At 41.8% G+C, this 13,401-nt stretch overlaps 1 protein-coding gene across 19 annotated transcripts in view; it reads left to right on the forward strand.

Moving 5' to 3' along the window:
- lrrc7 (leucine rich repeat containing 7) overlaps window positions 1–13,401 on the forward strand; it is a 661,225-nt gene that overhangs the window by 405,398 nt on the left and 242,426 nt on the right. For all 19 annotated transcript variants that reach the window (XM_063064200.1, XM_063064198.1, XM_063064201.1 and 16 more), the window contains one exon: window positions 1,573–1,662. In XM_063064200.1, coding sequence (XP_062920270.1) covers window positions 1,573–1,662 — 90 coding nt within the window. The remainder of the gene's footprint in view (window positions 1–1,572; window positions 1,663–13,401) is intronic.

Genomic DNA, 13,401 nt, shown 5'->3' on the forward strand with positions numbered 1-13,401 from the left:
ACACTCAGTTGGAAATACTCCTTAGAGAGATAAAGGAATTAAAGGTAGAGTATTTTGCTTGTTTCCCAAGCAGGGATCTCCGTGGGTAGAGCACTTCTCTGTGAGCAACACACACAAAGCGCTAGAGGAACTCAGCAGGTCAGGCAGCATCTATGGAAGTGAATAAGCAATCAATGCTTCAGGCTGAGACCCTTCATCAGGATTGGAAAGGAAGGGGAAAGATGCCAGAATAAAAAGTGAGGGGTAAGAAGGACAGGATACAAGGTGATAGGTGAAGGCAGGTGGGGAGCTGGAGAAGGAAGAATCTAATAGGAGAGGAGAGTGGACTGTGGGAGAAAGGGAAGATGAAGGGGCACCAGGGAGAGATGATAGGCAGGTGGGGAAAAGAGGGAAGAGGCCAGAGTGGGAAATAGAAGAAGAGGGAAGGGGAGGAGAACATTTTAATAAAATTACCAGAAGAAGAAATCGATGTTCATGCCATCAGGTTGGAGGCTACCTAGACAGAATATGAGGTGTTGCTCCTCCATCCTGAGAGTGGCCTCTGTGGCAGAAGAGGGCATGGACCAAGATGTCAGAACAGGAATGGGGATAGAAATGAAAACAAGGTGGCCACCAGGAAATTCCACTTGTTGCAGATGGAGTGGAGGTACTCAAAAAAGCATGCCCCCAATTTAATTAAGGTCTCACTAATAAAAGTGAGACCGCATCAGGAGCACTAGATACAATGGGCAGCCCCACCAGGTTAGCAGGTGAAGGGATGCCTCAGCTGGAAGGAATGTTTGGGGCCCTGAATGGAGGTGAGGGAGGAGGCAAGTCAGCAGTTGAGCATTTCTGTCACTTGCAAAGATACATGCCAGGAGTGAGATTAGTTGGAAGGCATAAATAAACAAGGGAGTGATCCCTATTGAAGTATAGAGTGGGGGGTGGAGGGGAAGGTAAAGATGTCTTTAGGAGCAGGAGCATGTTGAAGATGGCAGAAGTTGTGGAGAATGATATGAAGGCTCATGGGGTGGTATGTGAGGACAAGAGAATAGCCCTTTTAAGATGCAGCAAGTGGAGGAGGTGCAGGTGAGGACAGCATCAATGGTGGAGGAAGGGAAACCCTGTTCTTCTCTGTCATGCTAATTCCTAGATGTAGGCTTGTTGTTTTAATTTGTGGCTGAACAATTAATCAGAAATAATTGGATCCAACAGTTTCATCTTGTTCAAATTAATTGCAAATTGCAATATATTTGGTTTCTTCATACTATAGGACCTGAGGAGAATATAATCAGTATAGGACAGAAAAATAGGAGAGACTTAACTACACCAATCAGAAACTTTAAGGATCAAAGTAACTCCCCTATAGTTGAAGTTGAAGCTTGTAGCTTAATCTGCAACAATTTATTAAGTGAAGGTTGTTTCTGACTGCGTAATATAATTTTCTAAATAGAAAAAATACAACACAACCAGTGTTAAATTTTGTAAAGGCTGTTAAGAGTTAAGAACACTGCATTTATGTCTCACTGATTATTTTAAATAGTTTTTCCATAAATTAAAAATATTAATCACAATTTTTCCCAATTATTTCAGACTTCCAGATGGATTCACCCAACTGTTGAATTTAATGCAGCTCTACTTAAATGATGCATTTCTGGAATTTCTTCCAGCTAATTTTGGAAGGTAATAAATTGCTTTCTTTTGTAAAATATATAAATATACATTCAGTGCCTATTATATTACAAGAATTATAATTACTCTTTAGTGCATATTCTGATAGTTAAACTATTGGACTCATGCACAGATCCCAACGTGCATCTAGTGGTCACCACCAACATTATTTTTACACTTAACATAATCATTGTGTCATGCAGCCTGGGTACATGCACTTCTTTCTTCCATGTCCATGCTGACCTTCAAGTATATGTTTATATGAATCCCATTTACCAGTACCTGGCCTATAACCTTCTATGCCGTGACATTGAATTTACTGTCCAGATGCTTCAATTTTGTAAGGATATCTGCCTCCAGCATTTTGTTAGACAGTGTAGTCCAGATTGCAATCAAATTCTGAGTTTAAAAATTTCCTCCTTGGGTCCCTTGTGAGCTTATTTCTCCTTGCTTTAAAAGTATGCTTTCTGATCTCAGACATATCTACCATGTAGGTAAAGGGGATATTTTTGTAATTAATCAAATGTTAATGCACTGCCGTGGAGTTGCCATGGTGACCTTTCAGTGGGCAGCAACCAAGTGGCAGGATCTGCCTACAAACTATCCTGATAGGTTTCTGACAGTTCATATTATGAGTGATCTTTTCAGTTTCCATAAAATGGTCTGAATAATTTCAAAACAGTTCAAAATTAACATGAATATTTTTTTTAATGATAAAATAAAATAAAAATTAATGCATTTATTTAGAAATGTGAAATTATTGGTAAATACTTGGAAACATCAATATGGATTGAAATAGTGAACAAGCAAAAATATCTTAAAATTAAATAACAATTCCATTCAAATGAATAAGCTATTTTGTGTGCATCAGCTTTGACTGGCAAGAAGCTAAGGGCTCATATGTGGAATATAAGCAATCCTTTGGCTTGGCAACTTAACAGTAAGTCCTAGAATACAGTAAGACACCAGATACACTTGCATCTGAACTTCAGCATGTTTCCAACATTGATATTGCAGTTTCACATTGATGTGCTGACTAGCTTTCTGTTATTTTGCAAGTCTATATACCCATAAAAATAATGTCCCTTAAGTTCAGACAAAGGTGAGTTCAGACACACTCCTAGATGCATCCTGGGTCGATCAGTTTTGTTCTGTTTTCATCTTCAGTAGCCAGTGCTTCTGTTCACACATCATCTAGAGCCTTCAAGGAATGTGAACTTTACAGACCACCCATAATTTCCCTTGTGGAGGTCGTGGTCACATCTCTTCTTGAACTGCTATAGATCCTGTGGTGTGAGCATACCCACCACGTTGTTAGGGAAAGAGTTCCAGGTTCTGGTTGGCTGCTGCTGACTAGTATTGGAACCACTTCTCTTCACATTATATGTCAGTGATTTGGATGACAGAATTGATGGCTCTGCAGCTAGTTTGCAGAAAATACAAAGATAGGTGGAGGGGCAGGTAGAGTGGGGGAAGCAGGGAGTGTGCAAAAGGACTTAAAGAGATTAGGAGAATGAGAAAAGAAGTGGCAGATGGAATAGAGTGTAGGGAAGTGTGTGGTCATGCATTTTAGTAGAAGGAATAAAGGTGTAGACAATTTTTTATACAGGAAGAAAATTCAGAAATTTGAGGTGCAAAGTTAACTTGCAGGTTGAGCTGGTGGTAAGGAAAGTGGGTGCAATGCTGCCATTCACTTCAAGAGCTTAAGAATGTAAAAGGAAAGATGCAATGCTGAGGTTTTATAGAGCATTCATCAGAGCAGTTTTGTGCCCTTTATCTGAAAAAGGATGTTCGGGCATTGGGGAGAGTCTGAAGGGAGTTCACAAGAATGATCCTAGAAAGGAGAGGCATTTGTTGGGTCTGAGCCTGTACTCATTGGAGTTTAAAAGAATGAGGGAGGATCTCATATTGAAAGGCCTAGATAGAGTGGGGAGGATGTTTCCTATAGTGAGGGAGTTTCGGATCAGAGGACACAGCCTCAGAATACAGGTACAAACCTTTTGAACAGGGATGAAGATTAATTTCTTTAGCCAGAGGATGGTGAAACTGTGGAATTATTGCCACAGACAGACTTGGAGACAGTCATTGGGAATATTTATTGTGGAGGTTCATAGCCTCTTGATTGGCCCAGGGGTCAAAGGTTAAAGGGAGAAAGCAGGAGATTCGGATTGAGCGGAGTAATAAATCATTGGTCAAATGGCCTAATTCTGTAACTTTTGGACATATTGTGACCCATTCTGGTCTTATCAGTGATGACAAGATTACAAAAAAGGGCAAATAACAGAGGTGTAACCTACTGTCATAACATTCATAATTGAAGGGAGTAAATGTGAATTAACAACATTGATGTAAGTGACACAATATGTGGAACTCATTTCTTAAAGTATGCATTCAGTGGGCTCTTTATTAGGTGCACCTGTATACCTCGTTAATGCGAATATCTAATCAACCAATCATGTGGCAGCTACTCAATGTCTAAAAGCATGCTGACGTAGTCAGGAAATTTAGTTGTTGTTCAGATCAAACATCAAAGTGGGGAGAAATGTGATCTAAGTGTCTTTGACCATGGAAAGATTGTTGGTACTAGATAGGGTGGTTTAACTATCTTGGAAGATGCTGACCTCCTGGGATTTTCACGCACAACAGTCTCTGGAGTTTACAGAGAATGGTGTGAAAAACAAAAAAATATCCAGTCGGTGGCAATTCTGTTTGCTAAATTGCCTTGTTAATGAGAGAGGTCAGAGGAGAATGACAAGGCTGGTTCAAGCTGACAGGAAGGCGACAATAAGTCAAACAACTCCTTGTTGCAAGAGTGGTGTGCAGAAGAGCACCTCTGAATGCCTAACATGCCAAACCTTGAAGCGGCAGCAGAAGATCATGAACATGCTCTTTGTGACCGCTTTATTTTATTAGGAGGTACCTAATAAAGTGGCCACTGAGTGTGTTTACACGCCTGTAATTGCTATAGAATATGCCAGTTAGGCGAATAAAACTGGTAAAACTTTGTGGAGAAGCATAATTCAGCCCTTAAAGAGGTGCAGGTTAACTAAGCAATTAGCATTGCTTTGTTAAGGGAAGATCATGTCTAATTGATTGAATTATTTGAGGAAATAACCAGAAGGATTTTGGAGGACATGACTGCAGATCTCTGAAGGCTGGAGGACATTGGAGAACCTGAGGATAATATATATTTTTTTTATCAGCCAAGGTATTGAAGACATGAACAGCGGTATCACATTAGACTAAAACAGCAAGGCTACATCTGGGGCATCGTGGCCTGCTCTGGGCATTATTCTATAAGAAGCGTGTGATAGGAGTAGTGAGGATGCAAAGTATTTTAGCAGGCAAATAAATTATAGTCTTGAGATTTTGACTTAGTTGGGATTATTTAATCTGTCACATGTAAAATGGGGGGAAGTTTAACCAAGCTGTGTAGAATTGTGATACACCTCGGCATGATAGGAAGAGTGTATTTCCCTTGGTAAGGAAGTTGGTTAGTGGATGTAGACTTAAATCAGTGAGTAAAAGTATTAGATTATTCTTCCAGGTGCATCGGCAATTCACTTGCATTTCCTCCAATCTGTTGCATTAGAGTGCTCTCTTCCACATTGTAAAAGCCAGTTGCAGATTTGAAGAACTCTTCGCTGAACACCTCTGTACAGACTTCAGGGTAAATATGAACATTCAGTTGCCTGTCACTTTAATTCTCCATCACCCTTGTACTCTGTATTCTGCCTTCAGTCTCCTACACCGTTCCAAAGTGAATTTCAGCACCAGAACCTTATCTTGAATATTAAAATCCTTGGGGCTCAGTATAGAATTCAATAATTTCAGATATTGTAACCAATACCCAACATTTCCTGTTTTTATCAGAACTGGACAGTTGGGGTGCAAGGTTTTCACTTGCAGCCTTAATTTCTTTTCTCTGTGTTGAGAATTTTTATTATTTTCTCTTATTTCACATCTCTAGTAACTGTTGTGTTCTGCATTTCATAATTCCAGTATTGTTTGATTTTTCTCTCCCTCATGGCTTTATGTGTGGGAAATGGTGTCTCATGAATTTGACTAACTTTTTGCGAAGATGTGCTCAAGAGAATTAAAGAGGGCCAGGGCAGTACACAGTACCTATGTGGACTTTACCAACACTTTTGACAAGGTCCTTCATGAAGCACTGATCCAAAAGTTGAGATCACATGGATCCAAGATGAACTAGCCAATTGGATACAAAATTAGCATGATGGAAAGGTTCCAGAGGGTGGTAGAGGTGATTTTTCTTTCCAGTATGGACGCCTGGGACCAGTTGTGTTCTGCCGGATTCATTGTCGGTCCCTTGCTGTTTGTCAAATAGATTAGTGATCTGAAAGAGAACGTGGGTAAATGATTAGCATGTCTGTAACACCAAAATTGCTGATGTGGTGAACAGCAAAGATTAAGGTTACAACTGGATCTAGGGCAGGGGTTCTTAACCTTGCATCCACGGACGCCTTACCAGTCTATGAAGAATGCAGCGGTGGCCGGAACTCACCCAGCACATCTTTAAGAAAAAAGCGGAAATAAACAATCTAATTAATTAGGTGCTGCCTGGCACGTAAATGTCGGTCCAGATCAGGTGGGTTAAACCAGGGCAGGATGTACACAGTGAGCCTGTGAACAGAGAGACTTAGGAAACAAGTACATAGCTCCATGAGAGTGGCAATGCTAGTGGTCAATGTGATGAAGAGGGCATATGGCATGATCATCTTCATTAGAAGAGTCACTAAGTACAAGAATTGGGACATTATGTTACAGCTGCACAAGACGTTGGCAAGACTACACTTAATATTTTGTGTACACTTCAGGTTTCCATACCGTAGGAAGGATGAGATGAAGCTACAGTGTGTGCAGAAAATATTAATAAAGATGACAAATTGACTTATTAGAAGAGGTTTATCAAATTTTTTTTGTGTGGTGGGGAGAGAGGCAGAGTTACAATCTCATAATACATAGGAGCAGAATTAGGCCATTTGGCCCATCAAATCTGCTTTACCATTCCATCATGCTAATTTATTATTCCACTCAACCCATTCTCCTGCTGTCTCCCCGTAACCGATGAAGCCCTTACTATCAAGAACCTATCACCTTCTGCTCAGTGACTTGGCCTCCCCAACCGTGTATGCCAAGAAATTTCACAGATTCACACCCAATGGATAAAGAAGTTCCTCTTTATCTCAGTTCTAACTGAAACTCCTTGTATTCTATCTGTGCTATTGGCCCTAGACTCTCCTTGTATAGGAAGCATCCTCTCCACATCCATTTTGTCTCAGGCTTTCAATATTCGATAGGTTTCAGTAAGATTCACCCCGCCCTCCCCCATTCTTCAAAACTCCAGCAAGTTCAGGCGCAAAGCCAAAAAAAGCTGCTCATACGTTAACCCTTTCATTCATAGAGTCACAGAAAAGTACAGCACAAAAACCGGCACTTCGGCCCATCCAGTCCATGCTAAACTATTTAATCTGCCTAGTCTCATTGACCTGAACTGGACCATAGCCCTCCATACCCCTGTCATCCATGTACCCATCCAAACTTCTCTTATATATTGAAATCAAGCTTGCATGAAACACTTCACTGGCAGCTCATTTCACACTCACGACCTTTTGAGTGAAGAAGTATCCCATCATGTTTTGCTTACACTTTTCACCTTTTACCCATAACCCATGACCTCTAGTTGTAGTCCCAACCAACTTCAGTGGAAAAAGCTTGCTTGCATTTACCCTGTCTATACCCCTCATAATTTTGTATACCTCTATCAAATCTTCCCTCAATCTTCCATGTTCCAGGAAATAAAGCGCTAACCTGTTCAATCTTTCCCTATAACTCAGATGCTCCAGTCCTGGCAACATCCTTGTAAATTTTCTTTGTACTCTTTCAACCTTATTTATATCTTTCCTCTAGGTAGGTGACCAAAACTGCATGTGATACTCCAAATTAGGCCTCACCAATATCTTAAACAACTTCAACATATCATCCCATCTCTTGCACTCAATACTTTGATTTATGAGGACTAACATACCAAAAGCTTGCTTTATGATCCTATCTAGTGACTCCACTCTCAATAAATTACGGACCTGTATTCCCAGATCCCTTTGTTCTACCACACTCCTCATGCTCTACCGTTCACTGTGTAAGACTTACTCTGGTTGGTCCTACCGAAGTGCAACACTCGCATTTGCCTGCTGAAATTCCATCTGCCGTTTTTCAGCCCATTTTTCCAGCTGGTCCAGATCCTGCTGAAAGCTCTGATGGACTTCCGCACTGTCCACTACACTGGCAATTTTTGTGTTGTTCATAAATTTGCTGATCCAGTTGACCACATTATCATTCAGATCGTTGACATAGATGACAAACAAGAACAGACCCAGCTCCAGTTCCTGCAGCATTCCAGACAGGCCTCCAGTCAGAGAGGCAACCATCTACTACCACTCTCTGGCTCCTCCCACAAAGCCAATGTCTAATTCAATTCATCTTGAATGGCAAGCTGATGAACCTCCTTGACCAACCTCCCATGCAACACCTTGAGAAAAGCCTTGCTAAAGTGCATGAAAATAATATCCACAACTTTGCATTCATCAACTTTCCTGGTAACTTCCGCAAAAAACTCTATAAGATTGGTTAGGCATGAGCTACCACGCACGAAGCCATGCTGACTATCCCTAATCAGTCCACATCTATCCAAATATTCATATACCCAATCCCTTAGAATACCTTCCAATCACTTTCCCACTACTGATATTAGGCTCACTGGCCTATAATTTCCTGGTGTACTCTTAGAGCCTTTCTTAAACAACAGAACAACATTCGCTATCCTCCAATCCTCTGGTACCTCTCCTGTCGCTAAAGATGATTTAAGTATCTCTGCTAGAGCTCCTGCAATTTCTGCACTTGCCTCCCATAGGGTCCAAGGAACACTTTGTCAGGCCTTGGGGATTTATCCACACTAATTTGCCTCAAGACAGCCAACACCTCTTCCTCTGTAATCTGTATCGGGTCCATGACCTCACTGCTGCTTTGTGTTGAGGCCAATTAGGGTAGATAAATCCCTCGGTCCTGAAAGGTGTTCCCTCAAATCCTGTGGGAGGCAAGTGCAGAAATCGCAGGGGCCCTAGTAGAGATATTTGAATCATCCTTCTATAGACAATGTATCTATGTCCTGCTTAAATACAACTGCAAAAAATCCATTTAAGATCTTCCCCATCTCTTTTGGCTCCACACATGGATTACCATTCTGATCTTCCAGAGGACCAATTTTGTCTCTTGCAATCCTTTTGCTCTTAACCAATCTGTAGAATCCTTTAGGATTCTCCTTCACCTGTCTGCTAGAGCAGCGGTCCCCAACCACCGGGCCACAAAGCATGCGCTACCGGGCTGCGAGGAAACGATATGATTTGGTGATATGAGTCAGCTGCACCTTTCCTCATTCCCTGTCACGCCCACTGTTGAGCTATTACACACGCGAGGTCATTACCCGCGCATCATCCATGTCAGCGCGGGAAGATGATTAACTCCTCGAGCTTGCAAATGACGGCGGGCTGAAAAGTATGTTTCACATAACATCTCTGCCGGCATTCTAGATCTCAAAGTCAAGGCTAAATACCTGTATCCCGAGATAGCCACGAAAGCACTGAAAACGTTGCTTCCATTTCCAACATACCTCTGCAATGAATGCAACGAGGACACAAGGAACCCCCTTCGAGTATCACTGTCTCCCATCACCCCTCGATAGGACCATCTTGTTGCAGGAAAACAAGCCCAGGGCTCCCACTGATTCAGCGATATTGGTGTGTTGCAATGATTTTATATGTTCATGCGGGGAAAATATGTGCTGTGTGTTTAATATCCAAACGTTACTTAAAATGTTATGATGCTATTGACTTACTTATATAACCATATAACAATTACAGCACGGAAACAGGCCATCTCTCCCCTTCTAGTCCGTGCCGAATGCTACTCTCACCTAATCCCACCGACCTGCACTCAGCCCATAACCCTCCATTCCTTTCCTGTTCATATACCTATCCAATTTTTCTTTAAATGATAATATGGAACCTGCCTCTACCACTTCTACCGGAAGTTCGTTCAATACTTACTTCAAGCTCCCCTGTCCTCCCCTGATAACTGACATCGCTTTTTTCATGCGAGGAAGATATGTGCTGTGTGTTTAATAGTAAATTCGTTAGATAAACCCTTTTAGAAACAAAATTGAGTGTATTAGCCACTTATCACCAATATTTCAGTCATGATTAACCCCCTTCCCCCCGAACAGAATCGCCGAAAACGATTTGTAGAAAAAAGTCGGCGTATATACGCATGCGCAAATCACGCATGTGCACTGGTGCCCACGCAAGGCTTCATGGTCATTGTAGTCTCGGAGTAAACAACGTATTTGACTGCTACTCTTGTCCGTTGGCAACCCTACCCCCCCCCCCGGGGTCAGCTGGTCCGCAAGAATATTGTCAATATGAAACCGGTCCAGAGTGCAAAAAAGGTTGGGGACCCCCTGTGCTAGAGCAACCTCATGCCTTCTCAGGGCGTTAATATCTCTTGAAAATCAAGTTTCCCTAAACCTGTTTTCTTTACCTTTTGTTCTGACAGGCACATAACAAGCTTCATACTCTCAAAATTTCACTTTTGAAGGACTCCTACTTACGAAGTACACTTTGCCAGAAAACACACTTGCCAGATCCTTTCTGATACCATCAGAATTGGCCTTTCTCTAAGTTAGAATCTCAACCCACGGACCAGACCTATCTCTTTTATATATTTACTGTGAAACTAATGGCATTGTGATCACTAGATGCAAAGTGTTCCCCTACACAATCTTCTGTGACATGTCCTATCTCATTCCCTAATAGGATATCAAGTTTCACACACACTGTCTCATTAGGACATTTATATACTGATTAAGGAAACTTTCCTGAACACATTTGACAAGCTCTATCCCATCTGGTCCCTTTACACAGTATGAATGTCCCAATCAATACGTGGAACTTTAAAACACGTACTACAACCACCTTATGTTTCTTGCAAAAGTCTGAGTTCTCGCTACAAATTTGTTTGTCTAAATCCTGCACTGTTACTGGTCTATAATATAGCCTCATTAGTGTGGTCATACCTTTATTATTCCTTAGTTTCACCCATAAAGCCTCACCAGACGAGTTCTCCAGTCTGTCCCAACTGAGCACTACCGTGACATTTTCCCTGAACGGCAATGCCATCTCTCCCACTCTGCTGTGTTGAAAATGATGGAACTCCGGAATATTGAGCTGCCAGTCCTGTCCCTCCTGCAATAATTCCATGTGTTGATCCATACCTGAGATCATCTGCCTTTTCTACAATACTTCTTGCATTGAAATACATGCAGCTCAGAACACTAGTCGCACCATGCTCAACCATTAGATTCTTGAATTTTTCTGAGGTCTTAACAACTTCTGTCTCTACAACATCTCTACTATCTGTTCTGGCACTCTGGATCCCATCCCCCTGCAACTCTAGTTTAAACTCCAAGCCTCCCCCCATGCAACACCAGCAAACCTTTCTGCTGGGATATTAGTATACCCTCCAGTTCAGGTACAAACTGTCTCTTCTGTATCGGTCTCACCTTCCCTGGAAGAGAGCCCAACGATCCAAAAATCTGACACTCTCCCTCCTACACCAACTCCTTAGCCACATGTTAAACTGTAAGACTTTCCTATTTTTGGCCTCACTAGCGTAAGACATGGGTAGCAATCCTGAGATAACATCCCTGGAGGGCTTTAACTTAGCACCTAACTCCATGAACTCACTTTGCAGAAACCTGGCACTCTTACTACCTGTGTCATTGGTACCTACATTGACCAAGACCTCTGGCTGCTCACCTTCCCACTTAGGAATACTGAAAACTCGATTCGAGATGTCTGGGAGTCTCATTCTCATCCACAGAACTTCCTTTCTGTTCTCCCCAGCTAATGAATTCCCTATCACCACAGCTCACCTTTTCTGCCCCCTTCCCTTCTGAGTCACAGAGCCAGACTCAGTGCTAGAAATCTGACTGCTATGATTTTCCTCTGCTAGGTCATCCCCCCAACAGTATCCAAAGTGGTGTACCTGTTGTTAAGGGGTGTGGCCACAGAGATACTCTGTCACCCGGTCTCCTGAGTCCCGCACCTTGAGTGTAACTACCTCTCTATGTATCTTAGCTATCACCCACTCAGCCTCCCAAATGATCTGGAGTTCAGCCAATTCCAACTCCAACTCCTTATCACAGAGTGTTAGAAGCTGCAACTGGATGCACCTCTTGCAGGTGAAGCCATAAAGACACTGCCCTCCCACGTCTAGCAAGACGAGCATTCAACTATTCTGCCTAGCCCCTAGTGTTCTAGCTGTGCAAATATAAAGAAGGAAACCATAATAATCTGGAATAAAAACCTTCCAACAGCTTTTTTTTTGCCTTTTCTCACACAACCCTAAATGAGCTAAAATTTCAAATAAGCACTCTAACACAGTGCACTCCAACAAAGGCCATCTGCTTGCCTCTGCCTTGTTCTTATTTGTTATTGCCAATCAATCCTGATCGCTGATTGGCCGCTGTTAAGAAACCGAACGGCCATGAATCAATCAATGCCTTATGTACTCAACTGGCAAACCTGAGTGAGCTGTCTCTTCTCAAACTTCCAATTGCTGATTGGCCTCTGTTCAAACACCAAAACTATCGCGAATCAATGTCTTATGTACTCAATCAGTGAACCTGAGTGAGCTATATCTTCTCATGCTTCCAATTGCTAATTGCCCTCTAGTTAAGCACAGGATAATTCTCCTGAACTGCCTCTCAACACCCTTGATTGTTTTAGCCCTAATGCACCCATTTAGTGACCATATAAGAATGAAGTCTAATTTCTGGGGATTAGTTTTACAGTAGCTGTAGGTCTTGTGACAGTATTCTCTTAGACATAATGAATTTCTTTGAGATTTGCCTTCATGTGTTTGCTGTAACATTTTTTAATGCACAAGAGGAAGATAAAAGACCGGAACACAAAAGAAAGGAATGTAGAAAAGCCACAGGCTTGACACTCACGCTCAGGCTGGATCACTATTTAGTCACTGATAAAGTAAAGGCAGCATGTGTGTCAGAGATATTTTTAATTTTGTCGCATACCATCTGTGAGCTTTCAACCTCCAATTGACAAGGATGGAGGTGTATCACTTACCATCATGTCACCTTCCTTTATAACTGTAAAGGTGAATTATTTGTGCTGAGCTACCTCCAGTCCTCGGCGTATCTCCTGTTTCTACACTCTCATCTTCTTTAAGGAGAAATTGGTAGATCTGTGAGTGAGCTGTTCATTAATATATCTGATCGTAACAATACATTCAGTGTCTAAGGATTGAGCTAGATGGCAACAAAGGGTATTTATACGAGAAGGTATATAAACCTGGCAAGGGATGTATGTTGTTGAAAATTGCATGTATCTGAGAAAAGTTATGAGAAGAAAATTTGCCAGCAATGAAAAGAATAAGCCCACTGCTGGAAAACGTAGGTGAATCAGCAAATATAATCATTTTCCTAGTCCAGATGGAGCTCTACATTATTCTAGCACTGCATTGCAGTATAATATGCTTTCATCTCACCATCCTCACCACAGTTATCTTCCTCCGGTTGCATAATGCAGATCCCTTAGGCTACTGGTTAAGCCCAATAGTAGGTCAAGAGAAACATTCCTGAATCTGTGTGTTGCCCTA

The sequence above is a fragment of the Mobula hypostoma genome, chromosome 12 (assembly GCF_963921235.1).
Source record: "Mobula hypostoma chromosome 12, sMobHyp1.1, whole genome shotgun sequence".
Classification (NCBI taxonomy): Eukaryota; Metazoa; Chordata; class Chondrichthyes; order Myliobatiformes; family Myliobatidae; genus Mobula; species Mobula hypostoma.